Source organism: Sphaerodactylus townsendi, linkage group LG03, assembly GCF_021028975.2.
Source record: "Sphaerodactylus townsendi isolate TG3544 linkage group LG03, MPM_Stown_v2.3, whole genome shotgun sequence".
Lineage (NCBI taxonomy): Eukaryota > Metazoa > Chordata > Lepidosauria > Squamata > Sphaerodactylidae > Sphaerodactylus > Sphaerodactylus townsendi.
Genome location: NC_059427.1, coordinates 84,282,154 through 84,307,351, shown reverse-complemented (window position 1 = coordinate 84,307,351; position 25,198 = coordinate 84,282,154). Strand labels below are relative to the sequence as shown.

The following is a 25,198-nucleotide window of genomic DNA, read 5'->3' as shown; positions in this document are numbered from 1 at the left end:
TAAAATTGCCAGCTTTTATAGTAGGTCCCCAAGGCCTGTATGTGATGCCTGTCTAGAAAGAATGCATGAACAAAGCTTGGCCTGACAAGAACATCCCCATAGACAGAGTTTGCAGTGTTAAACCTGAGGGTACTGCTTCTCGTTTATTTCAGCCTAGCAGAAAGGTCTCTACAGTTCAGGTGCATTCCAACAAGACTCTAAAGCCATAATCTTCAAAACATTCACTTAGGAGTATTTTAGTAGTGACAACTGGAACTTGATTTGGAATGAAGAGCCTTGTAGGCTTTTTTCAGAGACACCCCCCACCTTGCCCCCAGCAAAAAAGATCACTGGGGGTGATAGGAGAGGTAGAGAGGGAGAGACCCTGATGAAAGCCTTTTTTTTCCTCAGGAGAAAGCAAGAGCATCTTAGCTCTCTGAATAGAATTCAAAGTTGTCTATTGTTAGGCAAGTTTGCTCTTCATCAAGCTCATTACAGAGATTCAGATGGCAAGCTGGCTCCCTGCCTTTTGAAGTGCAGCATCAGGCGTTTCCTTTTGCTATCTTGTCAACTATTGGATCAGAAGCTCCTTTATCACACAGAGTCATTGGGCAGCAAATGAATAAGGTTTTCCACCATTCAGGAACTCACCTTATAAATAACTGAGATCTTGGCTCCTGCAACTTTTGTTTGAACCAAGGATATATCTTTTTGCCATTGAGAGGAAAGGAGCAGAGTTATCCTCATTCAGAGCAGCCTATTGGTGCATGGGGTCAAAAGCTTTTAGGCCAGCTAGCAGAGTGTGGTTTTCACCATGAAGAGCAGCACTTTTGTCATCTTTGCTACTGTGGGCATATGCAGTGTTATTTTCAACACTTCTGCATGGTAAGACTTCAAGCCCCATTACCACCAGTGTATTTAAACAGTACTTTACAAGTGCTCTTCAGTTAGGTATTTTGTTCTTTTTCTTCTCTCTTTAGGTCTGTGAATAACTTTTTGATGACAGGACCCAAGGTAATTCCCCCCCTCCCTGCATATTATGCATCTAAATACAGCTTTAACCATGTGATATGTTTATGGAGCTGTGACTGCATCTGTAGCATGAAGGAAGATAGAATATAAATCATTGCTTAAACGTGTTTTGGAGACCTAAGAGTAAGTGGATACTTGCTTTATCTGTTAAAGGCATATTTGACATATTCTACCAGTGTGTCAATGGGTGCTCACAGTGGGATTGAAGAGTGTAAGCACCAGTTTACCTGGGAGCGCTGGAATTGCCCAGAGAGCGCACTTCAGCTCTCTACTCACAACAGACTTCGGAGTGGTAAGTAGATTTAAACATGTACTTTCCTATTGACAGGTACATTGGGATTAAGTTGGAAGCAATTCCTAATAAAGAAATGCAACATCCAGGACTCATTTGTGTTAGGAGTCATCACGGTTCTGCCATGACATTTGTTTCCTATATGAGGGCTAAATCCTGGAATATTTTAAAGAAAGAAGAGAAGATAATATTCTTTAACCTGTTCAGAATGCATTTTCCCCTCTGTTCTTAAAAATTATATGCTGTCTTTCTAAAATAAATATCTGCTTAAGGTGGTTTACAAAAAGAGGCATCTGGGAATAGGGAAAGGCTTCCAGAGCATAGAGCATTGGATGGTATTTCCAGATAAACTTGAACCCTGGCATTGCTTTTCTGTTTAAAATTGTACTTTTTTCTCAGAGGGTGTTGGTATCAAGTATCCCTCCACTTTCCCAAGGTTTAAAAAAATATTAATTTAAGTGTACCATCCAAAGATAGATGTGCCAACATTGTGAAGTCTAAAGTAAGGCAGTGAATATTATAGATTTATCAGCAAAAAAGTTGAGGTGGTTGTAAATGTTTCTCTATTCAGATTTCTGTGTGTGTGTGTGTGTGTGTGTGTGTGAATGACAGTTTCTTGACTCTGTAACAATGGTGATGCTGATATGCATGCCACCTATTGTGCTGGAATTGAAAACTGGCCTAAGAATATAGCGCTATGAATTAATACCCAGGTTGTAATAGATTTGTAAAAGAGTTGTAGAGCTGAGAAAAGTTCTAGAAAGGACAATCATTATGATTAACAGGTTAGAGCACCTCTAGCAGAGAGTTGGGAGGTTTTTACTTTACAGAACAGATAGTGAGAAGTGGGGGGGGGGGCATAATAAAGGCTTACAAAGCTAGACATGGTAAAGGAAGTTGGTACAGGGAACTCTCTCCCCCACCCCCCACCCCATAATACTCTATTTAGTGGTACACATACCACTTAATTTTCATGAAGTCAGAATGGATCTAAACACAAACACAATATTTGTTTGACCCTTCTAATTTCTCATCATACAAGCCTGGAAAAGAAAGAATGAAACTTTATGCTTTTACTTTTTCACTTGGTTTTTACTTTCAGCCCTTGGCTTCATGTCCTAACACCTTGTAGCACATAATCTTGTGAATAATTGGTTTTTGCCAATCTCAGTCATTATGGAACTCAAAACAGGCGAGTTATTTTCTCCAACTACAGCTACCAGGGAAACTTCTTTTGTTCATGCCATCAGCTCAGCTGGGGTAATGTACACTCTCACCAGGAACTGCAGCATGGGGGACTTCGAGAACTGCGGTTGTGATGATTCAAGAAATGGACATGTAGGTGAGTTTGGACTTTCTTGGGATAACAGTCTGCTGGAATCGGGGCATCGACCTCATTTGAACTCCTTCTCTGCTTAATAAATAGTTGTATTATTTATTATTTTTGTCCTTTCCTCATGGAGCTTCAGTTCCCTCCCATTTAAGTTCCACAGGCACTTTGTGAGGAGGGGTTAAGGCAAGTGGCTGACTCAGTATGTTTTGTGGCAAAGAACAAATCTGAATTCTGCTGTCTGACATTCTAACTACTAAACAACAGTAACTCTCAATAAGCACATATGCTGAACTAATACTCTAAATAAATAAATATGGCACCATCGATGTGCATGGTGCTTTAAAATGCAGAAAAAGACCATTCCCTGCCCTGAGGACCTTATGATTTAAAGTGTGACTTCCGGCAGACAACAAATCCTAGTGAAGGAGGTGAAGGTGGGAATAAACTGGGACATATGCTAATGTCAGTTGTACCTACACCTGCTAGGGCAGGGGAAGAAGACTCAAGGGCTGTGTCAAAGACTTCACATTTCTAAGCATTAGAAAACATGGAAAGTTTGATTTGCCACTCATTTCTTTTTGTCAGTCTGGCTTCACAGCATGACAAGGCACAATTTGACCTAGAGCATATGCTCCTAACAATAATTAGAAATTCAGTTCCTTAATCTTCCTCCAATCCCTCACAAACACACACTCCCTTTTCCGCAAGTCCAGGATTTGGTCATGTCTGGCTACACCCAAATCCATTAGGCCAAAGATTTTGCTCCAAATTATTTGCAAATTTTGGAATTTTTTCCCCCACAGGTGGAAGAGGCTGGGTTTGGGGAGGCTGCAGTGACAACATAGATTTTGGCGAAAGAATTTCTAAACACTTTGTAGATGCTTTGGAGACCGGTCATGATGCCAGAGCAATAATGAATTTGCACAATAATGAGGCTGGAAGGCAGGTAAGCCAAACATGTTTTTTATGCCAAGTATTGTTTTTAGAAGGGACACACGTGTCAACAAATGCAGCCTTGAGGGGCAATTCTGTAGAGCTCTTTAAATGAATTTTCTGATACACTGTATGGGCTGACCGGTTAGCAAAGGTTGCTTAGCCTGAAGGGGAGCACAGAGTTTCTTTCTCAGGGCATAATAGTGAGTTGATGGCTTATGAGTTTGCCCTCTACTTTTAGAAGTAAATCAGACATTAAGCTTGGCATATTAAGAGATTGTGGCTCCAAAGCCACTTTCTTACGCACCATTTTTAATTATTAATTTAAAATGATGTTTTATTCCAGGGCAACAAAACAAGGTAGAATTAAAAGAAATTGCATATTACAAATACATCAGCTTTGCTAGCAACTTGGGTACCCAGATACTTTAACCTCCGGCCGAAATCAATGACTATTCCCCATTAGAATACAATGGTAGATGAACCTGTTTACTGGCTCCTGGCACAAGTCCCATCATGTCCTTTGTCAGTTTAAAAACAAGAATTTTGTGAAAATCTTTATTAAAGGGTTGTAATTTTGATTTGTGCCCTCTGTTACACAAAACCATGTGTAAGCACATGCCAAATACACATAAAGGATTTTAACCAGTTATGTTTAGGGGTTTTTTTTTCCTCGGTGTAGTGAAAATGCATCTGAGAGTCAAAGGGCAGGAACTGATATCCTATAAATTCTCAATACTGAGAGGGTTGCTAGGGCTTAAAAGCTTCCCACATACTTGGAAATGTAGACACTGAAATATGTTTGCCAAGTGGGTTGCTTCACTCCTCTCAAACACCCTCCCTCAAGACCTGGCTGGAGTAAATACAGGGATAGCTGCTATCCTGACCGTCTTATCTGTATCTCCCCATTACTTTCATATGCTTAGGAAATTGTATTTATTGTTTTCTTTAGTATGTTAGGATGGCATGTCTTTTAAGTCTACTCCCATTCATTCTCTCAGAAGCATTCTCATTTTCTAGGTGGTAGGGACCAAGGAAGTCTGATTCAGGGTTTGAGCAGAGACTTTAGCCTAGATCAGTGGTCTGCAACCTATGGCTCTCCAGATGTTCATGGACTACAATTCCCATCAGTCCCTGTTCATTGCCAGACTATGAACTGCATTTACATTCTGATAAACATGTTATTTGATTTTTTGATTCTTGGAAATTCAACTGGTGTTGTGACATTTTGAGGTTCTCAATGTCACTTTAGGCTTTGTCACAAGTAATGGAGAGGGGAAGCTGAAGCAAAATCAATGTCCTTGTGAGCAACTGTCGATTGCAGCCACTTCAACTTTCATCATCAGTTCAAGGGATGTTGTCTGTGAGATATGTGGGTGTCTCAAGCATAATTCTTGCTTATGCCAATATAAGACAGTATAGCCGCTGGTGTTGGACCAAAACCATGATGATTCAACTTGCTGATTGATCAGCCAGCAGTGCCACTGAATGACCTTCCTTTCAATCTGTTCTGTGTTGTGGGAGTCTACATTGTGAAAATTAATTGGTGAACTGTGAGAATTAAATGGTGTGTATGGTGCATGTGTGCTACTTTTAACTTAATGGAAGAGAACTGAAATGTACTCAGTATTGTAGTTTTGATCATTTTGCTTTGAACAGTGATAGGGACCAATACTGTCAAAAGCTATGTGCTGATCTTGCTATTTTAACCCATAATACTTTGCTAGATGAAACCTTTTTTCACATTTCAGTGAATGATTGGATTTTTTAAGTTAACCAGCCACCTATGCAGCTTGAATCAGTTTGGTAGTATGATTCCCTAATTGCTCTTCTATTTCTCATCCAAGGCTGTGAGGGCAACAATGAAAAAAACCTGCAAGTGTCATGGGGTATCTGGGAGTTGCAACATCCAAACTTGCTGGTTCCAGCTTGCAGGCTTTCGAGAAGTTGGAAATTACCTGAAGATAAAATATAACAAAGCTCAGAAGATGGAGGTAGACAAGAGAAGGATGAGAGCTGGAAACAGCGCAGAAAGTCGCGGGACCACAGCGGGAACCTTCAGCTCTCTGCCAGCCAGTGAACTTGTCTTCCTGGAGGACTCTCCTGACTACTGCATGAGAAACATCAGTTTGGGCCTCCATGGCACTGAGGGACGAGAGTGCCTGCAGGGTGGTAAGAACTTGTCCCAGTGGGAGAAGAGGAGTTGCAGGAGGCTCTGCACTGAGTGTGGCCTTAAAACGGAAAAGAAAAGGACAGAAATCGTCACCAGCTGCAACTGCAAATTCCACTGGTGTTGCACAGTGAAATGTGAACAATGCAAACAAGTGGTCACCAAGTATTATTGTTCCAGGCGAGAAAGTCCCTCTTCCAATAATACCAATAACAGGCGAAGGAATAAGGGACATTGAGATAAATCATCAGCTCCTTGACTGTTACCTGTGACTGTCTTCCAACAGATTAATCCAGACACTTGTCTTTTCAGTGTATTGAGTTTCTTAACTGATCATCAAATATCAGGGTAAAAGGCATGGGGGGGGGGGGGAATGTCCAAAAAGCTTTATTTATCTGGATCAGACCTATCCAAATCCTTTTTTAAAATTCTGGATGCATGTTCCATTTTCCCACAGTTCTGATACAAATTGATACTCATTTGGAAGAGGTTTTACCTATTACCCTAAAGTTGTACACTTTATATCCTGTCCTATGAGATGTAGGACATTTACACCCTGGTATATGTAAAGGGGTTTACACTCTCTGGTGCTATAAGGTGCTATAAAGGGATTGACTCTTTGGGTCAGATGGCCATTTGAGCTATATAGTGTTCTTTGTAAGTTTGAATTGTAGACCTTGGGGGCTTTACAGATTGCTTCTAAAGCTTGTAGTTACCTATAACTCTCCACTGCCCCAAGAAGTCACTTTATTTGGGTGCTGTGTGGTTTCCGGGCTGTATGGCCATGTTCTAGCAGCATTCTCTCCTAAGAACACGGCCATACAGCCTGGAAACCACACAGCACCCAAGTGATTCCGGCCGTGAAAGCCTTCGACAATACATAGTCACTTTATTTCTTGTTTGAAGAAATATTTGCAAATGGCATCTTGTCAGATTTCCAAGTAAAAAGTCAATTTCTCTCACACTCCAGGCTGGTTTGCAAAGTCAGTGTCCTGTCATGTGAGCAGCAGCAGTCTTTTTTTAGCTGTGATAGTACTTGCAGTCTGATGGGGAATCATCCATGTGACCTGGGTTTTTAATGGGTAGGGTCACGGCTGTTTTTGTGATGAATGGGAAAAAATGCACCTACACTAGTTGCAGTGGCTGCCAACCAGTTCATGTGTACAGCCTGTTTCACACTAAAGTGGATTCCACACAGCATATTTATAATGAGTTACAGTCCCTAAAAGGGAAAACTAGTTCATTTATAACGACTGCAACTCATTATAAATACGCTGTGCGGAATCACTCTAAGATTCTCTCTCATGATTGCAGTGTCTCTGCTGCTTCTGTGCAGAGTAAGCCAAACTTGTGAACTGAAGCACAGTGACTTTTGTAGCTACTGATCACTGGATCACTATGGTATTAGGTTGTCTGGGGCCCAATACAATACAATGCTAAAAAAATTTCAATGATCAAAAAATGGAATGATTACAGAATTCATTTTTCATTCACCCATTTAGAAATCCAGTTTCATAAACTTCTAACCAAGCAATGGCAGAAGGTATTGGCATAATGGGGGGAAAAAGTTCTCTGAATCTTCACAAAAGCTTCACAAAATGTATCTCATGAAATTAATCCCAATTCTGAGTTCCAGAATTTCTATAACTTATAATTGTCCTTCTGTATGAAATGTAAGAAAGGGTCTTTGATAGTGCAGCCCACGCATGAATTATACAAATATATAAATATATATATATAATGTGAAACCTATGCACTTTTTGATGTAAATAGTGTTCAGAATCATAGACTTAGTTCTCTTGTAGGTAATAAGCTTTCATCTGGGGACTCACGTGACTAAATATACAATTTTTTTTAAGTTAACATAGAAACCAAGATGTTAGGTACCTCTGCTATGCCAGTTTTCCTTTGTAGAGAATTGTGTGTAAAAGCATTAAATCGAGCAAACCTACATTTGCAGTCTGAAGTGGTACATCCCAGACAGACCTTAACTACCTCAATGACAACTAAGCCATTGTTTTCACAGTTAGGTGGTCAACACTTTGCTCCGGAATTTATGAGCGACATTTGTGTACTTCATACATGTGCATTTTAAGTGTACTTTTTAAAAAGTATACATAACAAATAACTTTGCAAAGTACACTTAACATATGAAAATAACAACTTTAATTCTCTGTGTGCTTCAAAAGCAAAATAAAGTCAATGCTCTTCTATCAGTTTATACTGTTTTGAAGTGATTATATGCCAAGTGAATCTGGAGTTTATTTTGGATCCAGTTTTGCAATAAATCTTCAATGCAATGACTATTTTATTTTTGTTTTTTAAAGCCGAATCAAGCACTGGTTAAATGCATGTAGTTTCTGTTTTTGTGTGTGGGCACACACACTGCTGCACTTCTACATTTAAATGAGAATGGAAGAGTAGTTCTGGCTTGAGCTAAAGCATGTGCTGGAACAGAAAATGTCACTATTTCAGCAACTTGTAGCTGTGTATATATAACGAAGTCAAACTCAAGAGAATTGCGGAGCACTCCATAAACAAGTAAGGCCTCACAACAGTAGAGCAGCATAGTAGTCTTCTCCTGGAGGAGGGAAGGGGGCAAAATGCTAAGCTGCAAACATGAATCTAGTAAAGTAAATTTCCCTTGCCTCTCTAATTTGTCTATTGGCAAATGTTCTTTAAACAGAGCAAACGCAGATAGTGTTTGATGTGCTAAATATCAGCACTTGTTGCAAAATTCTTTATTCTAAGGAATAAGATGAACCCTTTGAACTAGAAAGTATGAGTGAAAACTTGGAGGCAGTTGTGAATGTGTCTGTGGACTCCCTGCTGTTGTCTCCTATAAACAACCTGATGTCATGCATGCCTGGGAGGGCAAGGGGAGACACTGGCTGCAGCCATCCTGGCTTCTTGCTTAAATGTGTATTCTCAATCTAAGCCTGGGATCGGTTTACTGTTTTCCTGTCTCAGCTGGCAGATTACACCCACTAAAGGAATCCAGTCATTTTTCTAGCAGAGTTTAATAGCCATTCAACTCCATAGATATTTGGTTGATGACGTACCAAAGAACAAACAAGTGGACCAATCTGACAGTTCTCAAACTTAATTTTCCCTCCGCTATTAGATTCCTATGATTTTAAAGGTTTTCTGAACATCAATGGCCAGATGAATATGCACAAACTTTGGTTCCAGCATGTCCTGTTTCTAAAATGCTGATCCAATGCAAAGCTGCCACTTGGCTGGATTTGAATCAGCTTGGCTGGTTTTTCTACCACCTAGGTGCCTTTTCAACTTGGTTTAGTTTGGCTTCAGTGTTAGCCAGGAAGCAAACATCAAATATGCAACTGCACATTTACAGTGTAAATGAACAAGAGCTTCTCTGTATTGTTAAGCATTTCTGGCAGATGTAACAAATTTATTTTAGTAATGGAAGTTTCCCATTGAACCTTTTAGGGTTGCCAGCCTCCAGGAGGAACCTGGAGATCTCCCAGAATAACAACTAATCACCAGTTTACAAAGATCAATTCTCCTTAAGAAAAATGATTACAACTCTCCTTGAGAAAATGTTTGCAGTGGTATCCAAACTATGGCCACCCAGATATTCATGGACTATGATTCCTATCAATACTGCCAATTAGCCATGCTGACAAGGGCTGATGGGAATCATAGTCCATGAGCATCTGAAAGGACCATAGTTTGGAGACCCTTGCTTTAGAGGATGGACTTTGTGACATTATATCCCACTGAGGTCCCTCCCCAAACCCTATCCTCTCCAACTCTACCACCAAATCTCCAGGAATCTCCTATCCCAGAGCTGGCAAATGTAGAACTATTATTTACAGTATGGGGTTGTGGTACTTTTATGTAGATAGATCGTGTGGTATAGTTGTAAGGGTGCTGGATTAATCTCTGAATCCCCATTCTACCATCAGTGTTCACTTCGAGCAGTCACTCTCAGCTTAACATACTTCACATGGTTCTTGTAAGGATCAAATGGAGGAAGAGGAGCAGTGATTTCGTAAGTCACTTGGAGTTTCCACTGGTGAAAAAAATAAGGAATAACTACGTAAATAAAGAAAATAATGAATTTGGAACTGCTACCTGTTCAAATGAAAATCTGTCTCATGCCAAGAAAGAGCAAATGTTCATTCCAACCTGCAAATCATGTATTACATGCTACTATATTCATTGTTGTAGTCTATTTGCTTATTTCACCATTCCATATATATTCACTACTTTACAGCTACTTTTATAGCTTCTATAAAACTAGAGTCCTTTAAACTCCAGTTCTGTATGTTGGAAGCCAGGAGATCTTATAGGAAAACAGGCAAGAAGATGCATGCTGGTTAGAGCACAAAAGTCCTATCAGACAAGTGATGACAACCTTGCTTTCTCTGCACTCTGTTCCATAGTTAAGGATAGAACAACACAGTATAAAGACCCCGAAGTCACTGTCATTCAGCAGCCTGCTCTCCCTTCTCCGTGATACTGTCTAGTATAACCCAATGTCTGAGACAATGTCACTGAGCAGTGAGGTTTTTTCCCCCTAGGTATGCTGTGTAGACAGTCAAAAATGTGAGGCAGGCAAATTTAAAGTGTAGTGATGTTACACTGCCAGTGCAGTGCAATGATTATAATGCTGGACCCAATCTGGGAGACCCAAGTTCAAACACCAACTCTACCATGGAAGATTGCTGGGTGACACAGGGCCACTTTCACATTCTCATCCTAACCTACTTCACAGGGTTGTTGTGAGGATAAAATGGAAGGTAAAGAACGATGTAAACCACTTCAGGGGGAAAAAGTGGGGTCATTAAATAGATAGATAGATAGATAGATAGATAGATAGATAGATAGATAGATAGATAGATAGATAGATAGATAGATAGATAGATAGATAGATAGATAGATAGATAGATAGATAGATAGATAGATAGATAGATAGATAGATAGATAGATAGATAGATAGATAGATAGATAGATAGATAGATAGATAGATAGATAGATAGATAGATAGATAGATAGATAGATAGATAGATAGATAGATAGATAGATAGATAACATTTGCCAATGGAGACAGGAGAACAAGGCACTGGATGACTCATATCCCTTGAACCTCTAGTTCTGTCTTAAAAGTTCAGCCTGAGAGGCTTTCATGGATACAGTATTTGGTTGGGATGTGAGAAACCAGCCTACAAGACAGTACTCCTGACTGCTAAGCCATATACTAAAGCATTTGAACCACTGAAGCATTGATAGTGCAATTTAATAAATAATTATAAAGTGCAACAATTATGCAAATGTGATACACACACACACAACATTCCTATATCATCATTATAATATCTGCACAGATAAATTAGTCCACTTAAGGTATAAACAGAATACGTGTACTTTCAGTCAGTGGCTCACTCCTCCCCAGCTTATCCACTGCTGCTGTCCTTTAGTTCAGCTGGTAGAATTGCCTAAAGCATAAATCTGGTGAATGAGTTCTCTTCAATGGAGATTCTTGTGATGACTCTCCGGTTGAGAATAGATGATATGGAAACAAAGAATTCCAATCCACATTCACAAAAAAAACCACCCAAAAAATCCAAAATGCGCTCCACAGTACAAGGTGACATTTTCAACTGTAGCCTTCATCAGTGGATTAATGCTGTATCACTGTTGCCCTTGCCTCAATCCAATCAAGGGAACCATCTAAAAATATATGTTCAAAGCTCATCATGACCAAATATACAAAAATAATGAATCAATAAATACAGAGTAATAAGTGCATGTTACTTACACGCAGAAAAAACCTGTCAGACACAATCCCATTTAGGCTACACCCCATGGATTCAGGATGGTGTGCTAGTATTGCTACATGAAAAGTGCTATAAATGGAGCTAATTGGTTGCAGTTGTGCTGTTTAAAGGTAAACGTACCCAAAGATGTAAACAGTATTGAATTGACAATTTTCTTTGATACAGATGATGCAACCTCAAGAACAAGAACAATTCAGATATCCATGCAAAGAAATTCAAACAAAGGGAAACATTAAAGTGCTTATAAAAAACATGTTAAATCTATGTCATTATTAAGACTCCACTCTAAACAGGCTTTTTATTGAAAAATCCATCTGGCTTCTGCTTGTAAAAGAATCTTCATAACATTAGCCATTCTATATTTACTTTTTTGAAACATTTATAGAACACAGAACTTGAAATCTCGATCTGTATAATTTTGCTCTACAAAATGCTGCACCATTGAGGCATCTGCCCATTTATTACAGATATTTGAGGAATGCTCAAAAATTCTTGCCTGTAATTCTCTGCAGGTCATTTCTACATAAGTGTTCCCACATAAACATTGAATTAAATATGCCCACATACACATTGAATTAAATTTGCCTGTATCTTACATATGTAAAATGTTGTAATGTACATTTAAATCCCATGAACGGGTGAGTATGTATCTTAATATTCATGGACAAAGCACAAGCACAGCAGTGTTCACGGAGATAACATCTCTGAGTTATTTCTTGTTTAGGCTGTTCCTACACAAAGTCTGACCTGGTATTCATCTGTCTGATGTTATTAATTTTTCTAAAGCCAATTCTGGGATGCTCCAAACAGCCTGGTACACCAGAAAGCAGATGCCAATGCTTATAAAGAATCTTTTTTTATTTCATTAGCATTGGCTGTATATTCCAGTGCTAAGGTGATTCTCTCATTCTGAATTCTTGATTTCGGGGATAAAAGCTGTTTCCTATCTATGGCCCTTTCCGCACGGGCCAAATACGGCGCCCTGGGGACGGCAAAAACGCCGTCCCCAGGGAGCCGTTTGCACAGGCGGCGCTGCTGAAATGCAGCAGTGCCGACCTGGCTCCCCTCCACCTCCCCCAGAGCGGCGTCAGGCCGCCTCCAAAAACCTCCCTCCTGGAGGGAGGTTTTTGGAAAACAGTGTGTTCCCGCTGGCGCGGTGCGAACGGTACCGCCAGGAACACGCTGTTTTCCCTGTCCCCCCCTCACCTCGTCATCCTGTGTCGCTCTACTGGACTACTGAGACCCTCCCTCGTTGTCCTCCGACCCCTGGAGGTCGGAGGGCAGCATGGGCGGGTCTTAGGAGTCCAGCAGGGCGACGCAGGGCGACGAGGTGAGTGGGGGGGATGGGGAAGAGGCGGCTCCGTGCAGAGCTGCCTCTCCCGCGCCGGCCTCTGCGGGGGCCGCTCGCACGCTCCCATGCGAACGGCCCCCACCCCTCCACCAGCAGAATTCCTGCTAATGCAGGGGCGCCCTTTCCGCAGTGCGGAAAGGGCCTATGTTTTGCATTTTATTGGAGGCACCAGTATATTCTGGATACCCCCATGTTCTGTACTGTTGTAACAATTGCCTATTCTCTCTCTCTCTCTCTCTCTCTCTCTCTCTTTCTCTCTCTCTCTCTCTCTCTCTCAGTCATGATTATAAGGTGAATTCCTATTATCTCTAATCTCTAAAAGGCAAGCTATACCAAGGAACAAGAGTCAACAACAAAAAGGCTGTATTTCTTGATTTCGGGGATAAAAGGCTGTATTTCTTGATTTTGGGGATAAAAGCTGTTTCCTATCTATGGCCCTTTCCGCACGGGCCAAATACGGCGCCCTGGGGACGCCGTATTTGCAAGGCATATATTATCATATATTATTTGCAAGGCATATATTGCAAGGCATATATTATCAAGTGTCATGAATATATTTCATTATAAGCAGTGCAAATTATATAACCTAATGTGCTATAATATAAATAAATAAATATATTACAAAACAACAACCCTATAAGGTAGTGTTGTGGTTGATGTCCAAAATATCCAACCAAACAGGACACTCTTATTTTGCTGCAGATTGCAGATTGTTGTTGACTCTTGTTGCTTGCTGTTTTCCTGCTGCATATATTCTATTTGATTTTCCTAAAAGGCAAGCTATTCCATAGATGTTTAGGATGGAGTGAAAAATAGTGTAGGGCTATATTCCTATCTGCTGGCTTATGATAGGGTTTAACTGCCCACTAATTATCCTTATCCACAAATATGCATGTGTCCAGAAAATTAATTTCCTTAGGACTTGCAATGTGCGTGAATTTAATGGTTGAGCCAGGTCACAAATTCCATCAGTATATATTAATCATCTAAGATAATAAAAAATCATCAAAAATCGCTTGTAAAGTGTGATGTGCTCACCACAGAAAAGTTCCAATTCCAATGACTCCACAAAACTATTTGCAGTGCCTGGAGCCATGCCACTGCCCATACCCACATCTTAGATACGCCTGTAAGACTGAATTGTATTGAAATGGGGAAAAAAACTGTTTTCTAAAATAATATAATCTAACTCAGTCAAAAAATAAGTGAGGGGATCTAAATCCGTTCTTCTTTCAAAGGTGCATATCAAGACATCCCTTGCCTCATTAATGAGGTATATAGGTGTACAATGCACCAACATCTAGCGTTACTAGAATGGACTTGGTTGGACAAATCATGCCTTCTACCTTTCTAATAAAATCTCCAGTATCCTTTTATAAGAACCCATACATGCTACAAAAGGTTGTAGAAATGAATCCACATAGATTGCTAATGGTTCGAATACAGACCCAGTACCAGAAAATACAGACCTGGTGGAGGGAATCCCTCCTCATAAATCTTGGGTAGCATGTAAAATACTGGTATCCTTGGAGAATCTGGTATTTGAAATTTAGCTACATTGTCCCCTATGATGCCCATAACTATGGCTTCCTGGACCACCTCCTTGATGACTGAAACTATGTGGTCCATGGGATCTGTAGGAATTTTGAGGTAAAATTCACTATTGTCTAACTGGCAATGTATCTCCTTAAAGTAATCATCCGTGTTTTGTTTTTGGAAACCCAGCTTAACCATGAAAGCTCCCTGTGCTGGCTTAGGAGAATTACTGTAGTCGTACCCACGAGGTCCCAGGGAAGAGACGACACGTGGAGATTTCATCTGGTGGAGAGAGCCAGCAAGCAGGAAGCGCGGGATCCCGTGATCCTGGCAACTCTGCTGTGCGCTCGCCCCTCACACCTTTTATTAGGGTTTCAATGGGGGCGTGTAAAAGGGGTCGGGCAGGCGGGAGAACGGGAGGTCGGGAGATCGGGAGAGCGGGAGATCATCATGTGATGCATGATCTCATCGGGCTGCTACGTGCGGGAGGAAGCATCCATGTCTGGGCCTAATCTTCACCTGAGGGCAGGAGACTTTGTGTCCCTTTGTGTGGGACACCTGGTGACTGCGGGTCAGGCAGTTCACGACCCGTGACTCATGGGGGAGCGGGGGTTGGGGGAGCGTGTGCGCCCGGAAGGCCGTAGCCGGCACCGGCATGCCTAGCGCTCCTTCTACGGTTCTGCCGGGTTCGCGGGCTCACCCCTACAAATTACATTCTCTCAGCCAGCCAATCTCATAAGGTTGCTGCTCTCAATTCTTTGGAGGAAGAAAATAATTAAGAACATAAGAACATAAGAACAAGCCAGCTGGATCAGACCAGAGTCCATCTAGTCCAGCTCTCTGCTACTCGCAGTGGCCCACCAGGTGCCTTTGGGAGTTCACATGTAGGATGTGAAAGCAATGGCCTTCTGCGGCTGTTGCTCCCGAGCACCTGGACTGTTAAGGCATTTGCAATCTCAGATCAAAGAGGATCAAGATTGGTAGCCATAAATTGACTTCTCCTCCATAAATCTGTCCAAGCCCCTTTTAAAGCTATCCAGGTTAGTGGCCATCACCACCTCCTGTGGCAGCATATTCCAAACACCAATCACACGTTGCGTGAAGAAGTGTTTCCTTTTATTAGTCCTAATTCTTCCCCCCAGCATTTTCAATGTATGCACCCTGGTTCTAGTATTGTGAGAAAGAGAGAAAAATTTCTCTCTGTCAACATTTTCTACCCCATGCATAATTTTATAGACTTCAATCATATCCCCCCTCAGACGTCTCCTCTCCAAACTAAAGAGTCCCAAACGCTGCAGCCTTTCCTCATAAGGAAGGTGCTCCAGTCCCTCAATCATCCTCGTTGCCCTTCTCTGCACTTTTTCTATCTCTTCAATATCCTTTTTGAGATGTGGTGACCAGAACTGGACACAGTACTCCAAGTGTGGTCGCACCACGGCTTTATATAAGGGCATGACAATCTTTGCAGTTTTATTATCAATTAAAATGAATACTCATATAAAGAGCACATTGTTGAAACAGGTGTGCCTCAGCTGAAGATTAATATCACCATCCTTTGGAATGCCATTTTTTCTTTACAACAATGTTTCACTTCAGCATTTTACATTAAAAATTGCATCCCATCATCTGTGTTAAGAAGCCTTAGAAACTCTGCAAGGAATCTGTGACACTTTACATTCTAGGATACTGTTGGTTATATTCAGTAAGAGCATTGACAGCCCAACCTACTACAGAGGAAATAATCAAATCTTACTGAAGTAATTAACGTCTCCTCCTGAATTTACATCATAAAACAGTTTGTGCAATTAAATGTTGGTGGTAGCATTTACTGTGGAAAGATTAAATATATATCAGTCACATAAAGCAGCACAAATCACCTGGCTTTGGCAAGTCTCTAACTCAGACAGCGCCCTAGACTACTTTACAAAGAGTTAATGAATCAGTGTATTTATCTATTTGAAAGCCATAGATTTCACCCACACTGATCATTCTAAGCACAGTACTCTGGCCCTCCAGATGTTCATGGACTATGACTCCCATCAGTCTCTTGCCTTACCAAATGTTTACACTCAATCAGATCTCCCTTTTATGCTATGGTTTTATATTCCAAGTCTGTCAGCATTATCCATAACATTACAGTCCCTGTTTCACCATAATTATTATAAATAAACACTTTTTGCTCTGACTTTAAATGAGTACTAGAATAAAATTTCTCCAAATGCCTTAAATATCCAAATAAGGTGTATCGAGCAGCTCAGTTGTCTGTAACACTATATTGCTGCTGACAAATTCTAACTTGTGTATCTACGGAACTCAATCCTGGCATTTTTGTGACCCTAAATCTTTTTACTTTTGCAATAGCCTTAGAGAGGCACATGACACTTTTTTTTAATGAGGAGCTGTCAAGTGCCATCAGGGGTCTTCGTTATGCATTAGTCTGGTCATAGGAAAGGTTTGCTGTGTCTAACTAGGGAGAAAGACAAATCATGCACAATAAGCTGAGAAGGGTAGGTAAAGAGATAGAGCTGGAGGCCAATTTTCCATTTATTTATTTATTATTTATTAATTACATTTATATACCGCCCTCCCCCGAAGGAAATGTCCATGAGCTCTTCCTGCACAAAAGAGTTTGGCATAATAAAAACCAGCCATGCTGTATCAGATACAAGGTGCATTTAATTCAGACTTCTTTTCTTCTCTTAGCAGATATCAGCCAGTTGGTGCCTGATGTACCTGGGTTTGTAGAGGTTTGTGCTTCAAGCCTCAGAGGCCATATTGCGAAACAGTAGCACTGACTTCACAGTGGCTGAATGACAAAGACTGAATAGTATCTTGAATAATGATATTTACAGAGCCAGACTTCATATTGGCCAAGAGGAGGAGGAAATAGAGGGCAAGGGTGTGATGAACTACAACAAAGGACTTCAGCACCCTCCTGTTTATAATCCAGGCAACTTTTCCCATTATTATAATCCAGGCAACTTTTCCCATTTTCATGCCCATTTTCCCATTTTCATGAGAAGTTTTCATTCAATGTTGTATTAGTTTTCAGAGGGAAGTCAAAAACAAACCCTCTGGTTTTTAACTCAACTGTGTGATCAACATAAGGTTTAGAGTATATTAAAAGTTTATAGTACCAGGGGAAGTAATTACATGAATAGTTCCTGAATGAGCCATTGCATAGGAATGTGATCTTTGTAAGAAAGCATAAGACATTGCTGCCACTATTTGCATAAGAAGTCCAGGCAGTCTGGATGTAGATTGACCAGTGTCTTTTCTCCTGTGAAGTAGGGGGAAAGTTGTAAACAGCCATACTAGGTTCTGTAGAACTCGGAGGCTTGCAGAATGTTTGGGATGTCCTCAATAAAAAGTAGTACATGATTTTGTTTCTTTTTCTCCTGTGATCCAACTGACAGTTACAAACCATCTGTTGATTAACAGACTGACACTTTATTGCTTATCTATAATTTAAGGAGGGAGACAATTTCTGTTATCAGTTTGCAAGCATCCTTCTGTATATATTCTAAATTTACTTCTTGATGTCAATGGCCCCACCAGGAATAGGCTTCGTTTTGTTTTTTACCACCCTTTTACACCATGCATTTCCACATGGGGTTGACAATTGTATGAAATGAATATTATGGCTCCCAATGCAAAGGCTCTCCATCACTCAAGCTGACATCTTGTCTCTTGAAGAAAATGTGACCTTTTCATATGCAGCTCAACTAACTGGTCACACCACAACTAAATTAGGAAAAAGCCATGGATCACATCAGTTCCTTTAGGCCTTGGAAACAGAAGTGAGAGGTTCCTTTCAACTCACAAAAATCTTCCTTAACATTACAAAGTTAGGCAGGGCGGGAGGGGGGGCATAATGACTAGGTTGATGGTCTCTTTTCTCCATGTATCAAAGATGGGTGAGCCACACAGAATGGCAGCTAGGGATAGTTATCTTTGTTGCCTAGGATTCTTGAAGTATCAAAAGGAAAATAAGGTATCCAAATCAAACTCACACTCATGTACGAGTCGTGAAACCTAATATATTCTGTTAGGTAAGCACATATGGAGAAAAAAACAAGCAGTGAAACTGGTAGGGGTCAAGGAACTAGAAAAGAAGAAGATGGAACCATAAACTAAAACAAGAACAAGATTGGGCAAGGAAATGAGTAGAATCCATGAGCAATAGGCTATTGCCAATAACAGATGTTTCTTTGCTCAGGAGGGTAAAATTTGCACAGAGATTGGAAAGATTAGTAACCAGTCACAGGAGGGAGGGGAAGAGTAAACATCCACTAAAACTAAATGTGCCCATAATTTTCCACAGAAATGTAGCATGTCAAGAAGCAGAACTGTAGCCCAGCTCTCAGTAAGCCTGTGCTTCAAGTTCAAAAAGGCTGTTGAGGCTGACAAATAATATTATTATGTCTAATTCTCAGTGTGGTCAATCTGTCAATATTTAAATATGTAGACTGGAGCCATTAACAGACAAGAAAGGTCTTTCTACAAACCTGGGAAAAAAATCTCAGGTTTGTGAAAAAACCCTGAAATCTTAAAAAAAAAAAAAAAGCAGCAGCGTTTGTACCTTTAAGAAATGAATTACCTCTGCTGTAGCCATTGTAGGGTTTGATTGGCAACCATGACAGTATTGCCAGCCCTCAAGCCTTGGTCTTGGGGGAGGGGCCTGGGGGTGATTTTCCGCACCCCCAGGCATGCCCCCCAGTGCACGGCACACCTCCCTGTCCCCTTGTAGCTCTGCCACTGCTCACAGTTGAATGTACACAGTCAAACCACTGAAAATCACAGTGCTTCAGTGATGCAAAGTGACAGTTTATTATTTAACTATATGTTCATCCTACCCTTTTCTCCACAGCAATTAGAACAGCATACCTGGTGTCATGTCTCCCAAAGCTCTCACAACATTCTAAAGTGTGTTAAATGGGAGGTTTATTTCCTCTCCTCAGGCATTAAAATGATCAGGTATGGATATGTAAGAAACATGTGAATGTAGAAGAGGAAGATGAACAGCACATTTATGTTCCTTCAGTGTTTTGTCTTGCCTTTAAGTGTTTGGATCCAGTGGTGGGATTCAAAAATGTTAGTAACAGGTTCCGATGGTGGTGGGATTCAAACAGTGGAATAGTGCCAATGGGGCTGGGCGGGGCATGACGGGCAGGGCCAGGCATTCCAGGGGCGGGGCATTCTTGGGCGGGGCTGTGGCAAGGATGCAGGGTGTGCACGTCCCAGGTGCAGTTCCCCTTCGCCCCGCCTCTAGATTCAAATAATGACTGTTTAAAGTATTAAAAAAGCAATATACCGAAAGGTAGTGTATTATTTCTGTTTTATATAATTATATTGATTGATTTTAAATAATAACATAAGTAAGGAGAGAAACCAAAAACTGTTTACAATTGTTAACATATTACAAACATATCTAATTTTCTATCTCTCTTAACCCCCACAACTAAAACATCTATATTGCCTCCCTCCTTCCCATATTTCCCTCCCTCCCTACTTTCTACTTCCCCTTCAGAATCCTATAACTACTTTATCTATTCCACTTGAAAGAAAATTAACAGAGGGAGAGATCCAAAATCCTTAATCTAAAAGAGTAGTTTAAACTCCTCTCTTTCCAATATAAATTTCAAGGGAAAAAAAGAAAATGAAAAATCTTTACCTGTAATACTTTCCCAACCTTTATACCAATGAATAAAAAAAATTAGAATTACTATATATTGTATTATTTCATACAGTTCATACACACGTGGGGGTGCCATGGGGGGCCGCAGGGGGCCCTGGGGGGCGATTTTGCATCCCCCACTTGATGGGATTTGTTGTACCCAGGGACAGAGATTACCCCCTTGTCCCTAGTGGAGTTAATCATTAATAACTGGTTCTCCGAACTGAGAAAATTTTAGTAACTGGTTCTACCGAATAGGTGCGAATAGGCTGCATCCCACCTCTGTTTGGATCCGAAAAAGAGTTGTTTTCAGCTCCTAGTTAAGCAGCCCAGTGGAAGTAATGTGCCTCAGACAAGAGCAAGGTGTATGGATGACTGATGGCTCTATTTAACTTGCAAACAAAATATCATCAATTTAAGTCAGAACTTCAGTGGTGACATTCAACAAAAATAAAATGAAAAGGCCACCTTGTAAACTGGCAGCAGGAGAGTTCATGTTAATTGTTAATTAATTTGCCTGTAGATTAATGCTGTCTAATGAGCTCCAAGGTTTTTTCATTTTCTGAAGTATGATGAAAATGTGAAACAGTGTGAAACAGACTTCCCTTTGGGATACACCTCTGAAGATGCCAGCCACAGATGCAGGCGAAACATTAGGAACAAGATCTACCAGACCACAGCCACACAGTCCGGAAAACCCACCACAACCAGTTGAATCCGGCTGTGAAAGCCTTCAACAATACTATGATGAAAATGTTTACAATTGTACCACACTGATGCACTGAAAGTCTGGACTGAAAGAACAGAAAAAAATTCACCTGTGCTCAATTTACAAAATAGTATGAACACTTCTTATGTTCAAGTTTAACTGACTGTATGGGAGAGACAGGGAGAAGTAGGGTGAACTGGATATGGGGCTTTTATTTGAGGGTGCAGTCAGGTAATATGGATGTAATGTTCTCCCACCTGAATCAGTTCTGAGCACCTAGGATTCATTCAAAACACTTAGTGCAAATATTTATTTATTTTCTTTATTTACTTGACTTTATTTACTTCAGATTTGCAAGAATACCCCTGTAGAAATGCATACTAAGTAACTCTAATAAGACATAGTTGATAAGGAAACAGGCAGCAATAAATAACCTAGTCCATATGCAAAGTTGTCAGGGAAAATAATTCAAAAACAAAGAGCCACCAGGAGGACCTTGATCCAGTGCCTTTGAAAGGAGAATTTTTATGAAGATCAATTCCCATTGTATTTGATGCCTTGTAACATATTTTTTTTTACAGTCTGCCTTCCTCACTGAAACTCAAGGGGGATTACAGAGTCTAACTCAAGTACAATCAGCAAAATGAGACATCTAATGAACAATATAACGGGGTTTGGACTACAAAAATCTAAAAACAAACAGGAATCTCAAACAGAGGTGAAACAACGCATGAGCTTTCAAATATGATGCAAAAGATCAGTGGCTATTCTCAAAGAAGGGCAGACCTCCTGCAAATGTTTAGGCAGAATCCCAAAATGGATTTTTTTTGTGGGGGGGGGGGGGGGGGGAATGTTGTAATTAATTGCAGACAAAACAGATTATATCCTTCCATGAAAATTCCAAAGAATACCTCATCCTAATCCCAAAATGGAATGGAGTTTCTAAAAATATATAGCTAAATTAGAAATTAAATTAAAAATATTCCTGAGTCTTATCACTAATTTTTTGAAAGCAAGAACATGAAGAAGATAATGAAGTGCAGCAGCACAATCCATACCCATTTACATGGGAGTAAATTACACAGAAAGTAAGCATGACTGAAACTGGGCTGCATGAAGCGGCAAGCTCTGGGCACTTGACCTGGTCATACAGTCCAGGTTGAATGGTCAGTCATAGTAAGTACTGCTTTATAAATACAATAATCCCTGCAGATAGGCCAATATTGATTACAACAGTAAAACCTGCTGTGGCAAGAAATACAGCGGGCTCTAGACATGGCAAGGGATTGGGGGGGGGGGGGGCGACTGTGTTTTATTTACCTGAAACGGTAAGGAGAGTGCCATGGAGAGCACCTGGCAAGTGAGTGGTGAGTGGGGTTTGAGGGCTTGGTCTTTGGGGGTTGGGACAGAGTGGGAATGGGGAGGTGTGGTGCTGGGGTTGATGGGGCAGCAGGCAACAAGGCACAGTTGCCCTGTCGGCCTGGCTTCCAACCAATTGGCACGCAGGACTCACTTCCATGGCTGGAAGTTAGTCCTGCATGCTGATTGGTGGGAAGTGAGTTGTCACGACATTCTATCCCTTGGGGAATTATATGTTAGGTGGTTTCTTGCCAAGCATTCCATATACATTACATTTATAGATCAGGTCCCAGGAGAGCACTGAACAGAGAATGGGAAATTGGCGAGGAAAAAGAAGATAATCTTCTCTATTATTACCATTGATGGGGAATAGAGAAATAAGAGTCTGGATTGATAGAGTGACAGTGTGGCATAGTGGCTAAGAGCAGGTGAACTCTAATCTGGAGAATGGATTCCCCACTTTTCCCCACTGATTCCCCACTTTTCTACATGAACATCACTCTTACCTGGTGGGATGGATTTGTTTCCCTGCTCCTATACATGAAGACTGCTGTGGTGGAATTCAGCAGGTTCGCACGACTGCAGCAGAACCGGTTGTTAAAATAGTGCTTGTAAACAAACCAGTGGTTAAATTGTTTGAATCCCACTACTGGAACCGGTTATTAAATTATTTGAATCCAATAGAGATGAATAGATCTCTAAAATTGGTCAGATTATTTTCTTAGCAACCTTAGGGAAGACGGCATAGCAAATTTAATTACAGACAGATTCCATTAAGAGCCAAAAGATGCCTTTTGCACTTAAGTAGCCTTTTCCAGTGCTATGCCTTTTTCACAGTTAATTTGCTAAGTGAGGCATTATAAAAATACTTGGGGTGATTGTGAGGATGTGTTAATTTTTGTGCTTTTCCTGCAATGACTGCTTTATGTTGGCTCCTTGGTAGAATGTTTTATGGTGCAGGCAGGAGATTTATCCACAAGTACATGCTAAAGACTCTTTGGAATTTTCCCACATAACAGAGCAAAGAGGTCCTAACTGAGAAACGATATACATTCAAATGTTGGTGTAATTTGTCCTCCCCAAACAAATGCCACCCAGCAAGGAGAGGCTTTTACAACACCTAAGAAAAGAAAGAAATGTCAGGGAGCCCAAATAAAGACATCCTTACCATTTATTTACTTATACAACATATAGCCCCCATGCATATAATAGAAAAAATGATCACAAAAAGTAACTTTCTTCCCACAAAGTGTGATCCTAAATATCAACAGACCAATATTTTCAACAGACCAATATTTGACCAATATGATCCTAAATATCAACAGACCAACAGACCAATATTTTCAACAGACCAATATAATATCAACAGACCAATATTTTCCCACCTTTTCTAACGCTTGAGGACTAAATCTCCTCTATGCTGGCTGCATTCCAATGTTAAGGTAATGGGGAGTTTTTATTTGAACACTGATGGAAAGTAGGTTCCACCCTTAATCTGGGCATTTTCAGAGAGATTATTTTTCTCTTGTTGCTTTGGAATTTTTCCACTTATCTTCCTCTCTTTCATTCAAACACTCTCACCTTAAATGTTCAGCCTAGGATTGCCAGCTGTTTTTCTATCAGGGCTCTTTAGCCTTTCATGGCTTAATAGTAAAAATAATTTCAGAAGAAGCAGTTTCTCCCCATCAATCAGTGTGCATGCTAGGAAAAGTGTCCCCAGCTAAATTTATACTTAAAAATGGATCAAAAATTATGCAAAGGTGTGTGTGTCAACAACCATGTTTCAACTACATATCTTTGAACTACTTATTTTTAAATTTTAATTTTATATTGATTATTGAAACAAGCTTTATCAACAGTTGAAGCAAAGTCACAGATAAAATCTTTATTACTATATACACTATATATACTATATACTATATATAAAATTTTAAACAGCTTTTCAAAGCACTGTAAACCTTTTAGCTATTACATTTTATCACTGGTTGATATTACACGTTTCTGGAAACACTGGAAATTAGATACTAGATTCAATGTGAGCTAATTTCAGTGGTGAAAGACCTGTGATTTGTATTAACAGGCAACATGAGGTCACACAGACAAGGGTTTTTCATTTTTGGATAAAAATACCTGTAAGATGTATTTCCAGATATGTATCTTTAACAATCTTGTTTGTATGTATGACCATGAAGGAAGGCCAAATAGGCCAAAACATGTATGGTCACTTGTTGGTCGCTTATATGATTGAATCATCAACAGTGTTTGAGATTTATTTATACCGATTAAGGTATTGTCTGTAGTGCTTTTAAGTAACGTTTTTGTGTATACTGCATCATAAATATAATTATTTTGTTACAAATTTTACAGTTTTCAGATCAATTTTTGAGGCTCCCCATACATTTAAACACAGGACAGCAGCAGTGTCATATACCAAGTTGTTTTGTTCCTCTTTAGCTTATCACTGACCAATGCTCTGAGAGGGAACATGGCAATCTGAAAAGAGGAGATAAACATAAAGGGAAAAACCAATATGCACTTGTCCCTGTTCAATGAGAGATAGGATCCAAATGGTTCTGGCCTTTGATGTGACCAATTTATAACAGAAGATAGCAAGTCATACACTACTTAACTGATAAAAGGTATAATATGAACCACTTAGGGCTGATTTAACTGTGATGCCTGCAGGCAAAAATATCCTGTGTAATCTTGAACATTCTGAACATTTTGTTTATGCTGCTATGCCTCTAATGTTTGAATTTCCTGTGTAATCTTGAACATTCTGAACATGTTGTTTATGCTGCTATGCCTCTAATGTTTTTATACATAAAACATCAGAATGCCACTGCAATATCTGGATCTCTGGCATGACACCTTTGCCTGCAAAGTAGATGAGAGAGTGGTTTAAATGAGATGTTGGGTGTATGAAAGATTACACAGGCAAGTTCTTTTTGCCCACCAATCTCATTTTAGATCACATATTAGCCTCCTGTTTTCTTTTGGGCCCAATGCCACCAACAATG

The 25,198-nt window shown here is 40.2% G+C and overlaps 1 protein-coding gene across 1 annotated transcript; it reads left to right on the top strand.

The window, feature by feature from the left end:
* Positions 1-793: 793 nt before the first annotated feature.
* WNT8A (Wnt family member 8A) lies at positions 794-5,977 on the top strand. Its single transcript, XM_048490828.1, has 6 exons — positions 794-864; positions 960-993; positions 1,165-1,303; positions 2,520-2,645; positions 3,440-3,582; positions 5,417-5,977. The coding sequence occupies exons 1-6, from the start codon at positions 794-796 to the stop codon at positions 5,975-5,977; spliced, it is 1,074 nt and encodes a 357-aa protein (XP_048346785.1).
* Positions 5,978-25,198: the final 19,221 nt, after the last annotated feature.